General features: G+C 38.0%; 1 protein-coding gene and 1 long non-coding RNA gene across 15 annotated transcripts in view; one reads left to right on the top strand and one right to left on the bottom strand.

Moving 5' to 3' along the window:
• svila (supervillin a) overlaps positions 1-23,004 on the bottom strand; it is a 79,275-nt gene that overhangs the window by 28,577 nt on the left and 27,694 nt on the right. For 6 of the 14 annotated variants that reach the window (XM_084434087.1, XM_084434089.1, XM_084434086.1 and 3 more), the window contains exons 4-14: positions 22,450-22,510; positions 21,822-21,970; positions 20,447-21,128; positions 14,239-14,964; positions 13,004-13,038; positions 11,614-11,678; positions 10,758-10,894; positions 8,543-8,828; positions 4,871-5,270; positions 3,252-3,474; positions 1,822-1,954 (exon numbers count right to left, since the gene is read on the bottom strand). In XM_084434087.1, the coding sequence (XP_084290213.1) occupies positions 1,822-1,954; positions 3,252-3,474; positions 4,871-5,270; positions 8,543-8,828; positions 10,758-10,894; positions 11,614-11,678; positions 13,004-13,038; positions 14,239-14,964; positions 20,447-21,128; positions 21,822-21,970; positions 22,450-22,457 (2,844 nt within the window). In that variant the 5' untranslated portion in view covers positions 22,458-22,510. Of the gene's footprint in view, positions 1-1,821; positions 1,955-3,251; positions 3,475-4,870; positions 5,271-8,542; positions 8,829-9,801; positions 9,898-10,757; positions 10,895-11,613; positions 11,679-13,003; positions 13,039-13,603; positions 13,772-14,238; positions 14,965-20,446; positions 21,129-21,821; positions 21,971-22,449; positions 22,511-23,004 lie in introns of all 14 variants that reach the window. The other 8 variants (XM_084434081.1, XM_084434082.1, XM_084434083.1 and 5 more) reach the window with 3 other exon arrangements.
• On the top strand, positions 3,750-6,026 carry LOC311305992. Its single transcript, XR_014630112.1, has 2 exons — positions 3,750-4,001; positions 4,917-6,026. It is a non-coding gene; the product is annotated as an uncharacterized lncRNA (long non-coding RNA).

Genomic DNA, 23,004 nt, shown 5'->3' with positions numbered 1-23,004 from the left:
ATATTATATGTCAGTGACTATAAATCAAGGGTGCATAAATTATAGTCTAATTTGATCATTTCCAAACATGATTAACAATGAAAAAGTCTACACCATTTAAATTAAATGTGGGGCAGCTTGCACTGAGCAAACTTAGTGCTCTTGAGAAATAAATAACATTGTGAATATGACCAGAAAATGCAAATAGAAAAGGACAGAACATAAAGAAACGAAGAAGACAAAATAATGGATAGCACTAGGGGTGGGCAATATGACCAAAATCTTATTTCATTTTTTCACGATAACGATATATCTATTTTTATTTTATTTTTGTAATTAAAAATAAGAACAAAAGAAGCAAAATTACAAACAGTAGGGCAAATACAATAGAGCAAAGACAAAAATTAAACTATGTTTACAGTAGGTTTATTTAACATACAAGAAATACTTAAAAAATTGTATGAAGTATATAACTAAAACACTTCATAGTCTTCACTTTATGAATCAAATATGAACTGATTCTTATTAAAGATACAAAAGTGATTCACTCAAGAGCAGCGAGCGATTTTCTCTGTCTTTTGTTGTTTGATTAACAGTAATGAGACAGACAGACAGCTCCCTTTAAGACAGAATGCAGGATCCAATTTACTGACATGCATCCGGTTTTCACCCAATTGTTTGTGTCAATTTAAGACATAACGACTATGTTTACGTGAATACTTCACATGACGGGCATTCTGACATTATAGTACATCTATATGACCGTTCGAAAACAATAAGATGCAAAAGAGAATTGAATTCGCGATCGCATGCTGTCAGAGAGGCGGCATTCTGTGCGCACGCTTTTAGTGTATGTTAGTCACGGCCACGGACCGTGGGCTGAATGTCTGGTGCAAATGGCACACAAAATTGGAAACCCTTCAGGAGATTCAAAGTCTTCATCTGATTGGTTGAATTCTACAGGGAGATGCATGTGTCGTGTTCTTTAATGGTCTACCTGACCCCAAACCCCCTTATGGAAGAAGCAAGCCATGTGTTTACAACTGTGACAATGAGCGATTATCAAGATCAACTAAACGCTGGATTTTCAAAAGTATGTGAAGTACGTAAAGTTCACGGCATAGACTCTTTAAAATACGTCCAAGAGTGATTGTAGGGACATCGACATTACTTTTCATGCCCCTAAATATAAGGAAAAAAACAAACTGTGATTGGTTGCTTTACTTGTCAGTCAGGTGGCCTCTGGACGGTCATTGGCCAATAAAAGCTGCTATGGAGTCCAGACCTTCTGCCGTCAGTCTGAAAGTATGGCTACGCGAGCACCAGCCGCATGGAGTTCCTTTTCACATCTTATTGCACTCAACATCAAGCACGTCCCACTCTTTATTTTCTAATTCATGCATGTTTCTTTATCACTCTTACGTGTATACAACTTTAAGTAGTGCTGTTTACATACGGCGAAATAAACTATATAGTAAAATCTCTAACTATAAACACTTTATACCGTGGTCACGATATATACCGTCATACTGCCCAGCCCTAGATAGCACACACCCTTCTCTGTTTAGAGTTACTCAACTGCACAAAGGCCAATTCTATGTTAAAGGATGAACTCTTCTGAAATGCAGAACTATGCAACAAATGCAAATAAAATTACTAAAAATCACACAATTAACCAGTTGCATGATATTTGCTCTGAATCGCCTAGAGCTGATAATACAAGATGCTATTCATCAACCTAACACAACAGCTGTTGAATACACATGGCATACGAAATTAGACAATGAACCGTGACCTATGACCTGTACAGTCAGGTGAGACAGTTCAAGGTTCAGAGGTTACCTTCTTCTTGAAGCTCTGCTCCACTTCCCATAGCTGGGCGTGTCTTTCAGACACAGCAACCTGCACCACATCCTGTTTTTTATTTATCCTGTTCCTCCAGTCTTCTTCTCCACTCTTCTTCAAGAGGGCCAGCCTGCAAAAGACAGAATCTTATGAATTCTTGCAGCATTTTTGATTATTAAATGTATTGCCCTGTGAACACATTTGAGTTTGTCTAATAAAAATTATTTACAATTTTAAATGCTTGAAATTAATTTTGTAGATGCATTTGAATTTATCCTACCTTCGAATTTCTTCACAAAAATACTAATTTACATTTTAATGGATGAAAAAGACAGAATAGTGAAAATAAAAACAGCTAACAAGAGCCAAACATGCATGGGAACTGCTGGAAAAGCAACCCAGGAGGACACACCGCACAAATAACGACAGTTAATGATAGTAATTAGATTACCAATTTGTTTAGATTAAACTTAAAATGATGACACTTTTTTGACATTGACATTTTTGTGAAATGTGTAAAAAAAAATTATTGACACACAAGGGTTAAGTTTAGATTTTTAAGTTTATTAAGAGTCTATTTATGTAATTTCATAATTTTAATAACTTTGCTATTATTCTAAAATAATGGTAAAAAATGATGGTCTATTAAAAAAATAGGCATTTTTCATGCTTATTCACACACATTTAAGCCAACTCATTTCAAGTGTGGGAACATATTTGTATCTACATACAGATGAGTGGTTTTATTTTCATCATGTCATTATTAATCAATTTAACCAGCTTGCGTCAGCTTGCTTCCTATGGCAACAGACATCTGCCCATCAGTTACACAATACTTTGATCTCTAACCGTACACAGCAGTACAGATCTGACTAAACCAAACCAATCAATGAAAATACACAACACAATATAGAGTTACACTGAACTGGAATATCTGTCTCTCTTCATCTGTATGCTTAATGTCAGACCACAGCACAAGGATGCAGTCAGACGGTATCATTTCTATTAACAATGAACTAGTCTTAAGTCAAAAATTGTATAAAGCATCTGATAAGTTTCCATTTCTAATGTAATTTTTTTATCCTAGCTCTCAATCTAAATGGAAAGGACAATGTGACTATATTTATTTGACATATATTCAAAAGACACACAGGAGCAACCTACTTTCCACAAATAGTCTTTTCAAACTGTGTGTTCCACTTTGACTAAGGCACCCTCAAAAAATATACAATTTACAATGTCCTGCTTTATGCAAAAATGGAGGAATATTTGTTTTCAATATACATCTATAGTTTAAAATACATTTTCCCATTACAAAACAATAATACGACATTCTGCTAGCTGACTTCCATGTAAAAAAACGATCACAAACTACACAAACTTTTCAGAAATATCATTAGGGATATTTCACAGTTTCATACACTGACCTGTCTTTGATGGACATCTGTCTGGCAGACATGACGTCTGAGAGCTCGTCTCCCTCCTCTGTTTTAAAGTCCGTCTCCTGCTCTTGTTCTCTCCTGTCGTCCTCTAGGAGGTGTCCGGCTGACTCTGCGTGCGTGTGTTGTGCAAGAGAGTCGCTCCGTAATGAGGATAAGCCCTGCGATACAGCTGCCGCTGCATGTACTGTGGCTGTGTGCACAGGAAGATCTGTTGAACACAGACACAGGAAAGGGTTAGAGCAGCTCCAGTGATACCATCAATAACAGCTCATTGACAGGCGGAGCCACCACAGACACCCAAAACACAGCAAAACTCTCTCACACACATTCAGTTCCTTTCAAAAGGTGATGCTCACGCAAGCATGTGAATACACACACAGTAATGAACATTGTGATGAATATGTAAGAACTACTACACAGGAAGTGAGTGTCAGTTTCTAAACATAAAGGGAAGCTTTGTTGCCAGTGATGTGCAACATGTGGCTTACACAGACATCTTTGTCTTTTTAAAAGGGGGGAATCTTTAAAACCATCAGCCTGCATGACAGACACAAAACAGGAAGACGCAACAGAAGAGACGCACATCACATCCTATCCACACGTATCTTGTGTAGTCACACTGATATCAGCACAGAGCACATGTACAGCTGTCTCTGGAGGAAACCATCATAACAAGCCATCCCTGATAAAAACAAAGTACTGCACATGATTGTGTGAATTGAAAAGTATGATGGGGTAAGATAAAGTTTAATTTCCTCTTAGCCACATATAACTAATTCTAAATGTTTTCAAAGTATTTTTGTTGATGGGGATTTGCGGGCACAGTAATTCATTTAGGCTGGAGAGAGAAAAATGCATTTTTTTCTATTTTAAAAGGGCTTACACTTGGGGTAAGATGCAGAAAAAGCCTCCACTGGGTATGGTGTAATTTTAAATGCTTAACTGGAATTAGCATTTAATAATTCCATATAACTCATCTTTTACATTCAGGATTCTCAGGTGAATAGAAAGTTTAAAACAACACAGGACTTATTTGACAAATCTTTTGTTACATTATCAATGTCTTTACTGTCATTTTTGAACAAATTTCATGCATTCTTAAGTATTAATTTTATTCCAAAAACATATCTCACTGACCCCAAAGTTTCACTTGGTAGTGTAAATGATTAATAATGACATCAGATATATTTAACATTGAGCAAATATCTGATTTTTGCTGGGACCTGACCCTTAACCCAGGGGGCTTTCTACCCTATTTAGGGGCTCATCTTATAAGTGAGAATAATATAATATAATATAATATAATATAATATAATATAATATAATATAATATAATATAATATAATATAATATAATATAATATAATATAATATAATATAATATATTGAATGATGTGTCTGTGTCACCAACCTGTACATGCATCTCAGTATGTCACTATTTACCAGTAAATATTCACACTGCTCTTACAGACAGCATTTTTTCTTATTAAATAGGAAAATGAAAAAAATGAGTGCATAAAATAACAGTACAGACACACAGAAACAGGTCTAGGAGGAAAGATGGCACTTAAAACACAATCAAATACACCACCAATATTCCTCTACCTGACATGGCTGCCTTTGACTTGTGCTCTCCATCTGTTTCTGAAAGGTCTTGAGAGGTCACCAGCACCTTATTGTGCCCTTTAAGCTCCTCACAGTCTTTGGCCGGCTGAGCGTGTGGTGTCCGTTTCATGGTCTCTGGAGAGGGGAGCTTCCTCTTCCCCATGTTTAATACCAGCCTTTCCCCTTGGGTCGCCAGGGACACATCTGGACTCTGGTGTGACTGGATCTCTTGGGCAGGTTGAGGATGGTGAGGTGGGGCGAGGTTCTGCTCGTAGTAGGCAGGGCCAGATACATTGGACATGGTCAAGTGGATGTCCCCGGCATGTTCAGTTGAAACAGTGGAGGATCTCAGAGCGGAGGCAGAGGTGGACGCAAAACGAGCTCCACCCGCAGGCTGCAGCTACAAGAGGACAACAAAGGAGAGCGATGGAGGACAGGAGCAGATGGTATTATAGGAAATGGAGTAGAAGGGATTTAAGAGTGAACCGTGTGAGAAAGAGAGAAAGATAAGAGCAAGATGGTAGATTGAGGGGAAAGTGAAAATGGGATGAGAACAAAAATTGAGTCAGCAAGGGGCAGGAAACAGCACATTCATCAAAAGTTCATCATGCTGACTAATCAGAGGCTGACTTAGTGCATTTCCTGTAGCTGAAAGGCAAGCATCAAATCAGCCGCCAACACAACCATTCACAAAACCATGCCCTTTATGCACTGAACCAAACTGTTCCCATCATGCCCTCAGAAACAGATACATTAAGTCACAGACTCAATCGATAATATGTCAACTCTAATGTGTCAGCAGGGCTTTAGGCAGAGCTGTGCATTCAGAACAAGATTACGCTGACTCATTTGTCCTGTTAGCTTAAAGGTACACTGTAACTTTTGGAGCTCTAGAGGTTAATAAACAAAACTGCACGTGCCTTGTGGAAGAACATTGTAGCCAGAGCTACTTCTCTCTGTTTATGTGTATGACAAGTCACGGTACTCGGCTACTCCGCAGCGGTTGGTGTCCCGCTCGGTCTAAAATAGTCTGAATATAAACACTTATCATAGGCCGTACCGTAGTGATTCAGGATAAGACAAAAACACAGTTTCAAAGATGGATTCATAATGTGCTCGCTTATTAAATACATTTTGTACATAAAAAAAAAAAAAAGTTACATAGTGTACCTTTAAAAACACTCAAAATCTATGATAAATATTCACATGATAACACTCAAAATACTCATATGATAGTAAAAATAGAAGGGAACAATAATGCATAGGGGTGCGCAGTATGATGAATGAATGAGGCATTTATATAGCACTTTCATATGTACTACTGTACACCCAAAGTGCTTTACAATCATATCAGGGTATCTCTCCTCAACCACCACCAGTGTGCAGCATCCACTTGGATGATGCGACGGCAGCCACAGTACAACGGCGCCAGAGCGCTCACCACACACCAGCTACAGGTGAAGAGGAGAGAGTGATAGAGCCAATTTAGTGGATGGGGATTATTAGGAGGCTAAGATTGGCAAGGGCCAGTGGGTGGAATGTGGCCAGGGTTACACCCCTACTCTTTACGAGAAGTGTCATGGGATTTATTAATGACCACAGAGAGTCAGGACCTCGGTTTTACGTCTCATCCAAAGGACGGTGCTCTTTTGACAGTATAATGTCCCCTTCACTATACTGGGATGTTAGGGTATAGGGATGCACAGACCACAGGGTGAGTACCCCCTGCTGGCCTCACCTGTTTTGATTGATTTTCTCTTTTTACTTTACATTTTTATTTGTTTACTTGATTGATGCAAACCAGAAAAAAATATATGATTGTTTGCTTTGTTCTGAAACAGAGACGCAAATTGTTAGCAGTGTAGCATTTTCTTATTAGTCCAATTCGCTTTCACAATGGAACATTTTAAAGCATACCCAAAATATGTTTAATCAAATCAAATGTAAAATTGGTCCTGAGGAGACACCCGTTTACGTTTAGAGATGCCACTCATAGTGGTCATCCATCACAGATATCCAAATGTGTATAAGCCTTGATTACTGTTCCAATTAATAAGTTACAAAGTATATATACCGTATATATACACACACATTCACACCTACACTGTCACTTGGGCAGTTATTTACCCCTAAATGGTACATATTAGTACCTTTTGAAAGGGTACCACCCCAGTGACAGCCTTTGTACGTTTTTTCCCCTGATATATAAATAAAAAACAGCATCATCCAAATGATCAATATGTGATTATCAAAGACAAAACATTATACTTATTTCAAAAGCACATAAAGACTGAAGCCTGTACTCAAGCTACCAGCAATCTGGAACTACATTCACATAGCAGCACACCAAGGATGATAACTGTAACAATAACGATAAGATATAATTTTAAAAATCATTCTAAATTTAAAAGAAAAGTCCACACCACAACTACAATGATAACAAAGAAATTATATTGGAATGACTTTCAAAACTATTTTTTTCCAGCCTATGAATGATAAAGACTATTGACAGCCAATCAGAATCCATTCTGCTTTAAAGACAGATCTCCAGCACAGAGTGTTATCGTGTTTTGGTGTAGTTATTGTTATAGTTATCTTTATTGTTATTGTTCTTGGTGTGAACAGGCCTGAAAGACTTCTTTGGGATTGTAGGATTTACATTTAAGCAAGATGCTTATAAGAAATGCCTGAATTCAGCCTACTAGCACATAGGGACATATATGCTGAAGAATTAGAACAACTGCTTCTAAAACACAGGACAATGGTTTTACTGCAGGCAGTGTAAAACCTTGGGTTCTATAAAACATCATACGATTCTAGGGGACTCAGGCATCCTCACATGTTCCAGATCACTCAGACCCTCTGAGAACTCCGATTCCTCGTCAAACATCTCAGAACCAGAACCATCCTGCATCAGAGATAAACCCCTTTAAATGCTCAAAGCTGAATCATGTGTGTCTGTGTGTGTGAGAGAGTGAGAACCATGTCCATTGTGTACCTGGGTGCTAATTGTTCAATCGACAAAACATTAAAAAAACATCAGCTGTCAAATGTTTGTGGAAAGACATTTTTCAATGTTTAAGCGGTAGGGTTAGGCTGTCATTATATTCCTCACAGATTTTTTGTGTCTGTAATAAGATTGGACTTTATTTAGGTGAAAAGTATTCGGATGACCTACTACTTTGGCAAAGATTCTGAATGGTATCCAGTGGACACTTTACTATCCCATGAGGCCACAGGAGAGGATTTGTGAATGTGTACGCATGTAGTACACATTCATACTATATTGAACAAAATAGTCATTAAGTATTCAAAAAAACTATAGTACTGCATCTGATTTTGAATGCAGCCCATGACTTCTTAGTCATACTGAACATCCTTTCTCTTACAGGATATGAATTTGTTGGGCTATGTCGGTTTCTGTCTGACTGGCTTTGTAGCTTCATTGTTTGTTTGCTTGTCTATGTCTTTTCTCTTTACCTCCAGTATTTAATAGACATATATTATATGGCCAAAAGCATGTCCACACCCATTTGTGCTTAATTTCATGACCAGTCATGATTTATGATTTAAATTACATGAGGAGTAAAGTACTAAACTGATACAATTCTCATTTGAAGCATGAATAAGCATGGTTTAATTATTCAATGAAGGGAGGGACATGGTACGTACCTGTTCAACCTCTCCAAGTGTGATTGGCTGAGTCTGGTACCGAGTGCCGTTTCTGCGTGCACGAGTGTCTCCTCTGGCCCGAGGGCCGTGGTTGGAAGGCTGTGCTAAGCGATTGAAGAGTGCCATCTTCTCTGCCAGAGTGAGCGTGGAAAGGTCTGGTTCCTCTTGGCCATCCTCCCCTGGAGATGCATGGCGAGCTTGATCCGTCTCTGCCGCCTCTTCAGCCAGCCGAACTTCTTTGGCCTGTTCCCTCACCAGAGACTTTTGCCGAGACGATGCCTGCAAGCTGTGTGACACATCCACAACACACTGCTCAGGAACACTCAATGCGTTTCATATGAAATTCATTACATCACCTGGGCTAGGCGGCATGACTATTTACCATGTGCAATAAAGATAATAATAAAGAAACGACACAATGTTATCAAGTCACATATTATAGATTAAAAACGCATGCATGGATATACACTATACAAGCAATTGTGATTCATGTAACAATTTGAATAAAGCAGTATAAATGTAACCACATAAAGAGAAATTGCAATATTTTGGATGTGTTGTTCATTCCATAGTCCATTTATCCACACAAATGAATACATGTCTGTTAAACATTTTCATGCATAATTAATTATCTTTGTGTTAATATTATAGTAGCATGTGCAGACAAACATGTCATGCTGTTTTATATGCTCAACATGCGTCTGATGAAGCAAAAAAAAAACACAAGTGGCATGACTTGAATCCCTCCCAGCAGTGTCTCATACTTTTACAAGCCATTCAGACCAAGTTTTGATCGATTTTTATTATTTCATGACTTTACAAAGCATTACTAACAACTCCCTTATGTATACAAATCCGTGGCTAATATAATATTAAGTACTTGTGGTCATGAAATAGTGGGTGTGCTAATTCTCACTCTTAATTCTAAAGGTAAATTTAAGCATGACTTAGACAAATGTTCTGTGTTGGCCTGACAGTACCACAAGAGGGTGCTGCTTCTTAATTACGTCTGTCTTCCTACATAAACCACAATTCTTTGACAAGCACACACTACCCTTCAAAATTTGGGGGACAGTAAGATTTTTTTTTAGTACAAATTAATACTTTTATTCAGCAAAGACTACATTTTTCTCATGGTGCATGGATCTACAAAGATTCTCTCAGCATGCTCTCAGTGGCAATCATTAGTACTGGTAAGTGTGACTATGCCTGTATAACACACACACTCATGTGAGTGTTTATATGCGTGTTCTGAGTACCTGAATTTGGTCACAGAGCTGTTGAGTACAGTGTGACTAGGAACACGCGCTACAGAGGTTTGTACAGTCGTGGACTGTGACAAGTGGCCAGGGACACTTTAAACCACACAGAGGAGGAGGCAAAGAAACAGAGACAAAGGAAAAAACTGAAGGAAACTGAAGAAAACAGATCAGAAATACATACACACCACATGAAGTAAAAGGAAGGGATAGACATATGAAGGAAAAAATAGCATTGAGAAGAATGTACATATAACAAATTGTTCTGAAGCCATATTAATTATAGATACATGGTTGTAAGATGCTTAACGTTTTGGGGGTCAGTAAGATTTTTTTATCTTTTGAAAGAAATGTACACTTTTATTCAGCGAGGACACATTAAATTGATCACAAGTGTCAGTAAAAACTTACATTGTTACAAAACTTTTCTATTTCATATAAATGCTGTTCTTATGAATTTTTCTAATCATTGACAAATCCCAAAAAACAGTTGTTTATGTGGTTCATCATCGTTTCAACAAAAATATTAAGCAGCACAACTGTTTCAACATTGATAATAATAAATGTTTCTTGAGCACTAAATGAATCATTTCTAAAGGATCATGTGACACAGAAGACTGAAGTAACAATGCTGAAAATTCAGCTTTGACAACAGATTTTTGAAATATATTAAAATAGAAACAGATATTTTAAATTGTAATAGTATTAAACAATATTACTGTTTTTACTGGTATTTTTGATCAAATAAATGCAGCCTTGGTGAACATAAGAGACTTCTTTCAAAACATTACAAATCTTACAGACTTTTGAATGGTAATTTACTGTATATCTTGCCAAATTTTCATGTTGACTGTAAATGTGGAACCTAACAAATGTAAACATTTGAGTTTTCCCCCTCTAACTTAAAAACTGCCTCACTTGAAAAATCTAACGGGTCACATACAGTATGAACTTACGTAGCAGCAATGACCACTTCCTCTGAGGTGACCGGCTGAGTGCGGGAGCGATCCTGACCTCTCCTCAGCCTCCGTTCAATGGCAGGATTACGGCTCCATGCCTTCAGAACTGAACCATCTGAAGTCTTCTCCAGCTCCTAAGAAATAGTAAGACTTCATAAGAAATAGTTTTACACAATAACAAACATATATACATACATATACATATGTATATCAGATCAGAAATTTTCCTTCTGCTGGACTCACTAAATTGTGTTTTTGGTCACATTTTCTTCTGGAGTTTCAAATGTCATATTAAAGGAATGTTAATAATTGTGGGGTAAATTGACTGAGGTGTGTCTTCTTTACACACTTCTTGGAATGCAAAATTAATAAACTGTTAACAGCAATACGAACCGAGTACTAGTACTGAGACCTAGTTCTTTTTATTGGTGGCATTTTATTCAAATTAAATATGTTAGTGAGGACAAAAAAAACCTTTTAGATATCAATCTGCATATGCGATGGACATTGGTTCCTCTTTGCTCACTTTTGAAGGTTTCTTGAGTAAAACAGCTCTATATTTAACAAAGCACATACAAAAGGCCTTAACCGGAAATGATGCAACCTGTTTTACAGAATACAGAAGTTTGTTGCGCATAACCTCTATTGTTAGGCACCAATAACATGTTCTGAACCCAAAGGCTATTTTTAATGTGTGCTTTACGTAAGGGGCCATATATGAGTGGTATGCATGAGTGACCATTGATGGTGCTGATACCAATGAAGAGAGTTTCAAATAAATCCCCAGCAGAAAGAGCAGCAGCACTCTTCAGGGTTTGAAACAGAGGTACAGACATACTTAAGCACCACATACCCTGAAGAGAGAGCGTTTGGCAGCGACACTCAGCTTTGCTCTCTCATCTAGCTTCTCTTCATCCACTGGAAAAACAGAAAGTAGAGATGAGTCAAGCTTTTTCATGAGAACTATTTCATGAAACCCCATGACTTTCAGAGGACAACACAATGCTAAACACATGGTAGAAATGTTACGCAAGCAAGTTTCTGGTTCTCCTCTGCTCTGATTTCAGAGGTTAACCTTAAAAGGCACAACAGTGCAAAATAAATGCTATACATCTACCAAATGCAATGTATTACATTGATATCTGTTCTAACAAAGCGTTGCGTGACTACTGTAACACTAAAAGGGGTCTTATCAATTCATCATTTTACTTTTAGCCAGAGGTTCACTTACAATGCTGAATCAGTTAACATACACTACTGATAGTACACTTAACTGTGTATATAAAAATATCAAGGAAAACAGTAATATGATTCTTGAATGTTTTTTTTTTTTAAGCATATTCCTTGAGGCAGCACCTTAAGTAACACACAACTGTTCAAAGGTCTGGGGTCAGTATGATTTTTATTTTTTATTTTTTAAGAAATTAATACTTTTATTCAGCAAGGAAGCATTAAATTGATTGATAAAAGTGAGTAAAAATATTTATAATGTTACAAAAGATTGCAATTTCAAATAAATGCTGTCCTTTCAAAGAGTCCTAAAAAATGTTTCTTGAACACCAAATCAGCATATTAGGAATAAATTACATTTTTAAATATATTAAAGTAGAAAACAGTTATTTTAAATAGTAATAATATTTCACAATATTGCATTTTTTAACTGAGTTTTTTTATCAGATAAATGCAGCCTTGGTGAGCAGAAAAGACTTGCATTAAACATTAAAATAAAATCTTACGGACCCCAAACTTTTGCACGGTATAGATGTTTGTTTCAGTGAACACTACATTGCGATGCAAGTTGACACTGCTTACACATACAGTATGGCTAGAAAAGCAAAACAGTACTAGTTTTAACAGATCCAGAGGCCCCAAAAAGTAGGTCTGCTGCTCTCTGGAGTATTCATGGATTCTCTAAACAGAAGCAGTTTGGCAGAGTTATCTTTAAAGTCACAGTGCCATGTCTCCATAAGCTTTTCCAAGTGAAAATGTTTCCCAGTCAGTTCAGACTCAGATTAACAGTAACTTATTGTATGTAATATTAACATGTCTGTTTATATTACAGTGGTGCACATATGAAACAAATGGAAACGTTACGTAATGTTATTGCGTCATCCTGCACCATCACATAATAAATCTAAGACAGCATCTAAAGCTTGCTAGAGTGACTTTCCATTTTAAAAAGGTATAATAGGAAAACATGCTGAAAAAACGATTTTGTAGTGTATGCAAGCAAAAAGACTTACCCTCAGGGCTTAGTGGTTCAGGGCTTGGACAAGACCTAAAGAGAACAAAAAGTAAAAGTCTTACAATTAAAGTCTTACAATTAAACAGATCGGTAAGGATTGGAAAATTATTATATCAACCAGCTGATTTGGAAAAAATATTGCAGCAAATGCAGCAGCGTATTAGGAAAAGGGGAATCAGGAAAACACAGCAGCTAGTGGGAAGGTGCAGAAAACACATCAGAACAGCTTAATCCACAGCGTTAGACAGAATTATAGATTTCGCCACATGCCACAGAAACAAAAGAGGAGGAAAAAAATACAAAGAACCTTTCATAAAAACCACTGACCAAACATTTGGATTAGAATCCACTACACATAAAAACATTATACAGCGTGTGTATTACATAGCATTAGAGATAGTAAGCCAAAAGCTAACTTTAATCAGTGAATTTGTAAATACAGTGCCGTTAGAAAAAGAAAAAGTACTAGACATGACACAGACCAAAGTTTTCTGGGTTATTACCAAAAACAATTTATTAGACTACATCAAGTGTAATTTTAATGTGCACTCCAGGCTAACTCCACAATAACGTGCATAAATCTACTCATGAGGCCTACCGGTCCAACTGTTCACGCTCAGTTGATGTGATTGGCTGAGTTCTAAACCTCTCAGATGTCTTTCTATTCTCAGTGGGACATATATACCGCAAAGGGCGACGAGATAACCGATCTTTGACCCTCTCACTTCTCCAAGGTGCCTCTGTAACCACAGGCAGCTCTTCTGCCCTATTATGTCACAAAGCATGACTGAATGAGGCAGCATTGAAGACTGGCAGGTGCATAGGCATGACATAGAGCAAAACACCAAAGCTTGAACTATTCATCTGAGCATCCTCATAGTGGGTTAAATGAACTACTGAAAACAAACATCAAAAGTGGTTAAGAATTATTCTGGTCAGCACATTTAGCATAAACATCCAACATTGTCTCTAGAAAGGCAAGGATGCCAAGCCAAGGTGAGACAAAAGACAGGAAGAGATGGTTAATTGACAGTGCACACTAGTCAAGCTGAGCAGCATGATAGCTAAAGGAATAGAGCATTACAATCTGCTGGTTAACTCCGATTCCTCTGTAATATTATGGTATTTTCCTTCATTTAATTCTCAGAGCAATTACATTATGAGATTTTGATTGTTAATCGTCAATGTTAGACAGGTTAGTAAGTCGATACATAATAATGTACCACCACCTACAGTTCGGCTTTCCGGGGACTCGCAACACTTTCCAGGTAGGTATGGCGAAGTTTGGCCACTGAAACCCTGGCATCATGGGATAGGTGATCGCCATTGGGCACAGCCTCTTTGACTGGGTCCTGGATGGGGTTCTCCTGAAAAGCTGTCTTTTGGACATTTCTAACATCCAGGGGTTTGGATGAATTTGGCATACATCTCCCTCTGGAGGTCTGAATTGGGGCGTAGCAGCTGGCGTCAGCCCGCTTGTGGGCCTCTCGAGCTCTTGCTTGCATAGACTCTTCAGCCTGAAGACGGGACACATGCTCTGTGTAAACTTCCTGCCTTGACCGACCTCCACGCCACCCTCTGGGGTCATCTACAGCACCCTCTTCTGTGCTCCGTTCTTTATGTCGAATCTCAGAAGGTAAAACGGCCTTCCTGCTCCGCAGTAGCCCCTCAGTCCTCACATTCTGTTTTCCCTCCACTTCTTCAAGTACTTCCTGAATCTCTAGTTTATGCCTGGAACCAGGTTCACTACCCATAGAAAAGTAGCTCTGGCACCCCAGGTCATGGCGTTCCTCTTTCCCAGGGTGGGTCAGCCGCTGCTTGGCTGGAGCATCAGGGAGGGTCCGAATGTGTGGGTGATATTGAGGGTATGCCTGGGGAAACTGGTTGTACGCAGGTACCTCTGTTGTTTGACCCCTGTGAAATGGCTCGTCACGGGCCAGTCTCTCCCTAACTCGGATTCTTCAGAAGAAGAGAAAAGGGTTGGTTACTTAGAATAAAATGAGTAAAATATTCACTGACTGAGCAAAAGAAATAAATAAAAAAAAATAGAACCGTTTCATTGGCCTGGAAGTAAGTGAAAGGGAAAGAGTCTGATCCAACCAAAACAACCCTTAAGCCACAGAACCAGTTGAAGCATCTCAATATGGTTTGTGCTTATTAGAATGTGGTTAAAAGCAACCTTGACAGTATTTGGAATAAAAAGACACTAAAAGTGTGTCAGAGTGGATGTTTTCACAGTGGTCAAAATAAGTAGAACCATGTGAAAAATTGTTGCGCTCACTGTAAAAAAAAGAAAATCAAGTAGCAAGACATATTAAAACAAATAATCATATTGAATCAATCTTAAAAGTAGGGTTGTAGTCAAGACAGTATAAACAAAGGTTGGTTCTTTGGTTCAGGGTTTTTCTTACTACTTGATGCAAAAGATCCTTAAATATGATGCTCCCTATGCAAGGGACCCCATTATTACAATAGCTATATTTTCATGTAGGCTATAATGAGCCATTTATACTGTGTGAGGAAAAATAAATATAAAGAAAACATGTTGTTTGCTAAATTAGCTTTGATATTTGTTTTTTATTATTTATATTCATATTATATCAAGGCCAAATGAAATTAAAATATTACATGGGAAAATATTATCCGTAGTCCTTGATGTATAAACCTAAAGAGAAATAATTTCAGCTTTAAGCAAATATTTGTAAATATTTTTTTCTCCCAAATTTTCTGTGGACCCCAATCACCTTGCGGCATCCCCGGACCGCAGTTTGAAAACCCCCCTTCTTCAGATGATAAAATCCAACAGATTCTGCTTTGAGGATTTTACATAAGTATTTATGATCCTCAAACCATTTTCAACATTTTGATACATAAAGGCGGGTTCTTCCCTATATATTATCGTATAAATTTCTAGCTATGGGCATCCAAACACCCGGTTAATTTCACACTACACAGCGTTTTATTGCATGCTGGGTGAGAGAGGTTTGCTGATAAACTAGCTTAGTTTGTGATGACTGGCTCTTTAGGTTTAGGTCAGCAGAATCAATGCTCTCAGCAGGGGGAGGCAAAAGACTCTCTCATCCAAAACCTTTTGCAGTTAGTGCACTACCAGTGAAGTGAGACTTAAATCACAAAGAAAACCTCCTATAATGCTTTTAAAAGACGTCTGTTTATTTCAGGGTAACTCTCTGTGTCTAACTCTTCTTTTCCACCCATTCACCCAATTAAAAGCTCAAATTCCATTAGCTGAGAGCTACAATAGTGTTAAAAACAGACTTTTTAAGCATCCCAACCCTCTACACATCACATCCTTTTTATGAGATGTATTCCACACTCCACTAGCTGCTAAAATCTGTTTCTCCTGACTCAAGCTTGACGGCTGCCATCTATACACTCACACTTCAGTTTTACACATGGTAACATGCACTCTTGCTGAGCTCCTCTAGAACCCTGTTTAAGTGAAACCATGCTCTGCACTGTAATTGTTGAGTCATGTGAACTGTTTTTAACCTCCTCTAAGTGGACTGTATTTTCAAGACTACATTAGAAAAATGGCTGTAACAAAATGCAGCCAAAAATTATGTTTGGTATATGGTTCATGAAAAGGAAAAAAAGTGGTTGAAAAAAAATTTAACTGTGCGGTAAATGCAAATATAAAAGACAGAAGAAACAATTTCTGTTGAAAGGGTCATGAACTGCATTGTTTTATAATGTTTCCTGGGGTGCACTTATAATGTTAGTATGATTTTCATAATTTAGAAATAAAAGGAATTTTCCAACCCTGATTTTGGCCTTCTGATTTGAATGCTCCGTTTTAAGGGGCGTGTCTGCTGTGAGACTTCAGTGTAAACACCCACTGCTGTGATTGGCTGACATCTTTGCATTTAAAATAGCTAGTATTACAAGCAGAACTCTCTCAAACTTTTAGCACGTTTTTACTATTATTACAGCTTTCAAGGTTAACTAACTATATTTAGATTGTTGCGGTGATGAGCATCAGAGACATGAGCGCATGAATGCAGTGATATCGCCATTGCAACATGATTTCTGCACACTAACGAATACTTTCATCATAACTAACAGTGCAAACACAATGTAAATAAGAGATTTGTTGATTATAACCAAAGAATATAGATAAAAGGGATTTTGTTATAACGGGAGTTTTGGCGAGAGTCCAGAACTCAGTCAATAATAAACTTGCGTGTTTTGACTGACAGCTCCAGCGATTTTAAATGGAGTGTTCTTCATCATACTAAGAGAAACAATGAGAAGTTGACCGTTTAGTCCATGGTTTGATTTACTGACAATCTGATTTACTGATCTACTGACTGTAGGCTACATGAATCATTAATATCAGGAATCACTGGTCACAGATCAGGCATTAAAATTTTGATTGAATCAAATCAAATCAAATCAAATCAAATCAAATCAAAGAATCCACCGTGAAATATACTGAATGCATATAAATAATGCTCGACTGAGACATTCACATTGTTGAAAATAAATAACCACTTCTCTAGCATTAGGATCCTTTGGATGGTAATGTTATTTTTATTCCAGCGATACTCTCTCCTAGTCTTCTCACTAACACGCAAGTGGGCAGGGTCAAAGTTGCAATGATGAAGTAGGCATTGATTTTCTTCTGCAGAGGCTGTCTTTCACCAATGCGTCATTTGCTGGGCTTGGTTACAATAAAAACAGTTTTTGGACTAACAAGGAAGTTTTCAGTTCTGAAACTTACAGGATATTCTTTTAGTATGATGACCTCTTATATGTCAAAAGCTCAAGGAAAATGTGATTTCTCAGTTCATGACCCCTTTAAACATTAACTATGAACATTAACTTTAGACATTTGCAAGAAACATCCAAAGGGGAACCTAACAAACAAACAAAAATAAATGATGATAAATTAGATTAACTCAAAAAGCATCTATATCTCAGACTTGATCACTATAACAAAAATAAACTATTTTTAGAAGGTTATACTTGTGCAAATACTCTGCAGATTCAGGGGATGAGGTGAAGATGGAGAGCCTATGCTACTCTTTTCTCTCTATATAACTCTTTTATCTATGTCTGGGTTTGTCAATGTCAGCAGACATTCAGTGACAAGGAATTGCAGAGGAGGAAAAAAAGCCCACAGTAAATAAACCACTAGACTAGTAAAGTCTGGGGAGGAACATAAAAGAATAAAAAGTTTGAATGAGAGAATGGGGCAAAAATAGAGAAAACTGGTGCGAAATGGGAACACAAATTGCATGTGAAATGATTCCCAGAAAATGTGGCTCTGGTGTTTTGCATGACTAACCAAGTTATCACGCTCTCCATTTGACATATTGAGCTAATGCAGGCCAAATTATCTGCGTTTACATTCTTGTCAAGTTTGGTGACTCATAGCTCAACAATTTTCTCACCACAGTATCACAAACACAATCTCAAGTCACGCTTGATTCAACCAGATACTGAAAAGCAATATGAGAACCAAACCTGCCATGTAGGGATAAACCACACACATTGGACTCATTGGACAGTGGACTGTGAATAAAGTATATTAGAAAAAGTTAAAGGTACACTGCAACAAAAGGGTCTGAATGTTCAATGATCAAATCCAAACCCACAGCACTCATTAACAGTGTGGATGGGATGGGTTGTAGAAATGTGCACGAGGATGGCAATTTTGTTACTGAGATGATGAGCCCAACTCAAAACCACTCCCTAAGCCCTCTACCTTGCTGGTTCCAAACAACTTGACAGACTAAATCAGGGGTTTCCAACCTTTTCTTTAAAGCCAACCCCCTGTGACTGAAAATATTTAGGCCCTATTTGAGGTACCACCTCAGATTTTGAACAATGTATAACAAAAATAATACATATCACAACATCTCTGCATATTCACTTTCTTTTTTTAAATACATTACTAATCCAAATCTGGGATCGGTAACATTTTTAAAAATGTTTTTGAAAGTTTGTAAAATGCTTACATTTTCACCAAAGCTGCATTCATTAGACTAAGAAATTAAAAACAGTAAAATATGTGTGCATTCAATTTATCAGAATGAATTTCTTCAACCCCAAACTCTTTAAACGGTATTACATATCTATAGTTATATGTAAATAAATAAAAAAATAAAAAAATAAATAAAAGACAGTTTTTCTTGTAACTGGCCTTTTAATCAGAATCAAAATTCCATGGTTTGAAAACAACGCCAAGACTACGGCAAGAGAGAATAATTAAAATGGAATTGATTTCATCATCATACAGCACACCCTCAAACTGTCTGATGCATATTACTTACAAAGAGTTAGTTTGCACTTTTTTATAAGCTCTTTGTAAAACCAGGTTGCTACAATGATCACTTAATAACCACTAGTTTCTTAATTTACAACTTTGTCTCAGTCTTCCAAACTAAGTGTGGTCCCTAGCTAGAATAACGAGCAAAGTGGACCAGACTTTTATTCCAAATAGACAACAATCAAATAAACCACTAGAAAACACATGACTCCTATCATATTGTCACTCTCACCCCATTCCAACAAGGACGTTCATTGGACAGGACTAGAGGATGGTTTGAGATAGGGCCATGAAGTTAGGCGGGACCACTGTTAAGTGAAGGGTGTCAAACACACCCATAAATCCCAAATGTATGGTACCTGGAAGGCCAGTTGATTGGAGAGAGGGTGTCTCCTTCTGAATCAGTCTGAAGTGACCATTGGTTGGCTGACTGGCTACGGGAGCTAAATCAGTTGAGAAACACCCAAAAGAGTACTCAACGGTTTATGCGTAGAGAGGGGACTTTAAAAAAAAAGAGGGGGAAAAAACTTAAGAGAAACCAGGTTCCTGAAAAGAGAGTAGGGCCTCAAATAAATTATGAAAATTAATTCTGGCTTGCTGGGAACTGGGTTTTAAAGGCCAAGTCTTCATTTGTTGACATTAACTAACCAATCAAACTTTATACTGACATTATGAATGGGCTCTGGGTCTTTCCTGAATATCAATCTTTATCATGTTCATTTGTAATTTTTTGGCTTGACTTCATGTTGGGAATTTAGATTTGGCTAGAATCTTTTGTTGCTTAATTTGGCAAGCACTTTAAATCCAAAGCATCACACAAAGCATTGACCCATGCAAATAAGAAACAGCTGCCAAATGACAGTAAAGGTCAATGCTAATGTTTCATACTGAATAGAGCCCACCCATCTTTAAGGAGTTGTAGAAACACTCCTAACAGTATACGAGCCAAATCCTGCAAACTGACGGCGTTCTTTTGGGGAAAATACCTGTGAAAGACAAATTCAGGGGAATACCGGCCAACATTCTTTCCAAAAAAAGGAAAGAATAATAGAGGAAAATTAAGATACTGACATATTAAGATTTAACTTGGTGACTGTAAGATGGAGAGACAAAAAAAGAAGAAGAAACAGCTAGCGTGTTAAGACTCACCCGTGTCTTTGAAGGATGTTGTGAGCCTGCTGCTCAATAAACAGATCACCAGGAGATGCTCCCTGTTTGGGAGATGGCATCATTGCCCTTCGGCCTGTATTAGGCGAGCTGGGAACCCCCATCGCCCCTGGTTCCCTCCCTGGAACCCTGGCAGACCCGGACACATCCATATATGCAGATGGGTTAGGTGCAACCCCTCCACTTTCATGCAGTCTATTCCGCTCTAGGGCCCTCCTCTGGTTCTCCAGATTCATCATCCTTTCACGCTCAGAGATGGAGTCTGTGCGTTCTCTGCTGTATTTTGGATCGGTGTGAATGTGAGAGCCGGCCCTATCTACATGATGGCTGGTGGAGTAAGCATTATGCTCCACTCTGTCTTCTTCTACACTTGACCTGTGTTGTCGGTCTGAGCTGTCGGGCTCTCTGGAGGTTCTGGAGTAGCGAGCGGAATAGTCGGTTTCTGTCTCCTGATCCAGAGAAATGCCATAGCGCTCTGCTAGTTGACGGCGCCGTTCTGCCTTGTAGCGAGCAATCCTTTCAGCTTTAGAGTCCAGCTCTGCCACATGAGTGGAGCCAGTGCTGTAGACGGACTCCGGTTGGACTGTGTGGGTTCTGGACTGAACCTCTTCACTGTGCGGATTTGGGAAGTTTGGGTCATTTTTGCTATAGTGCTGAAGAGAAACTGCGATGAGAGAGAAAAAAAAGCAGTTTACACTAAATCAATTTGCCCAAATCTTTAACTTTAAGTAACCGAACACCAGCTAATCAACCCAAACCTATCATCATGTGTGTTGATATGCACCATATTATTAGTACTCACACTAGGCACGGTTGTCTTGTACTGAGCCCAAGCGCGATTGTCCCCCCTCCCCACTCCCGCGCTAGCCTGCACTCACATTGCACTTAATGCTCCGAACCGGAACACACTTACGTCATTTACGATAAAACTTTTTCTTTTGAAGAAAAGTGCTAATAGACTGTCTAATGGATTTATCATTTATGCCACGCAGCGATTTTTACTTTATTGGGCTGCACTTATCAGAAGATTATTATGGAGGCAGCAGACTTTGATGGAATTTGCATCTATACTCGCAAACTTCAAATCCTGTTCGTCAACAAGGTGAGAACCAGACCCAAAATACTCAAATGAATTAAAAAGTGTACCATCAAAGTAGTAATAGAAGATGTTTGCTGTCGTAATAATGATAGTAGCGCACACAAATAGTAGCTGTTCCGTGCTCCAGGCCTACGGAGCGATCACATGCGCCAGAACGCCAAGTGTGAGTACATCCTAAGATGTTTAGTGTATATCATTTCTCATTCATGTTATAGAGGAGTGAAAAAAAATCGATTAAAAAATAAGCACAATTCTCACCTGTACAGGGGTCACAGGTGTCTGCTGCACGGGTATATCTAGGAGTGTCCTCCTCTAGCATTCGATTGGTTACTAGACCACCACAGCCTGGGAGATTTTGGAGAACATCACCATCGATTCCCTCCAGACGCCGAGCAATTCGTTCTTTCCTATAAACAGGAGTGGTAGTGTTAAGGATAATTCTCAATCTAGGAAAAACATATATTTACAATTCAAAATATTTTTTTGATGTTTCTGAAAGGAGTCTCTTGTTTTTTAACAAGGCATTTAATTTGGAATTAAAAACACAGTAAAAATAAAGGTATTATTTTTTTAAATTTTATATTTTAAAATGCAATTGATTCCTGTGATGGCAAAGCTGAATTTTCATCAGTCATTACTCCAGTCTTCAGTGTCACATGATCCTTCAAAAATGTTTATTATACATTAATTATTTTGGGGTATGTATGCTACTTTAAATCTGATGAAGAAAATAGCTTGAGACGTTGTGTGTGGTGGGAGGAAAATTAAAGTGTCTTTTGGCAATAACAGCATGCAGACAATTTTGTGATTATGTTATTCTCACCAAACACCTGCAATAACTGAACTTTGGCTGTGCATGCTTTGTTAGACTGATTTAACTTCTCACCTGTTCATGTCCCAACTCTGACTCGTGCTTATACTCTCAAAACGTTTCCTTAATTCTGAGACTAAAGAGAAAAAGAAAAGCAAAGTGATGGATGGGTAAAAGAACGAGAGACAAGAGGGAGGATAAATAGGATAAATCAAACCATTACAAATAGTGAAACATTGTACTTTCTATCATAGTATTTGTGATATTTCTGCTCAGAAATGTAAGCAAAGCAATCAGAGCTTACTGTATACTGTAATATGCACAATGTTTCACCCAACATGAGCACAATCTAAAGACTGGATTGTAATCCAATTTTTACATAATTTAGCTTTTCTGTATTTAATACCAAGTCATGTTTCATGATGTATCTGATGCATTACACTAACCCTGCAGCCTAGTAAGTACAGTATACTGCTATGTCCTTTCAGTGACATTTCCAATAATAGTCGAGGTGACAGGAGTCCAGTGTGTTATCTGAAACAAAAGCTGCTTACACTTAAGTCGTCTGACATTAGCTAGGAGAATGGCTGCATTTCCACAAAAGTTAACCAAGCATAGGCGCATCCTCAG

This window comes from Rutilus rutilus (assembly GCF_951802725.1).
Source record: "Rutilus rutilus genome assembly, chromosome: 16".
In the NCBI taxonomy this organism is placed as follows: domain Eukaryota; kingdom Metazoa; phylum Chordata; class Actinopteri; order Cypriniformes; family Leuciscidae; genus Rutilus; species Rutilus rutilus.
The sequence above is the reverse complement of the archived record's forward strand: the minus strand, read 5'-3'. Positions and strand labels throughout refer to the sequence as shown.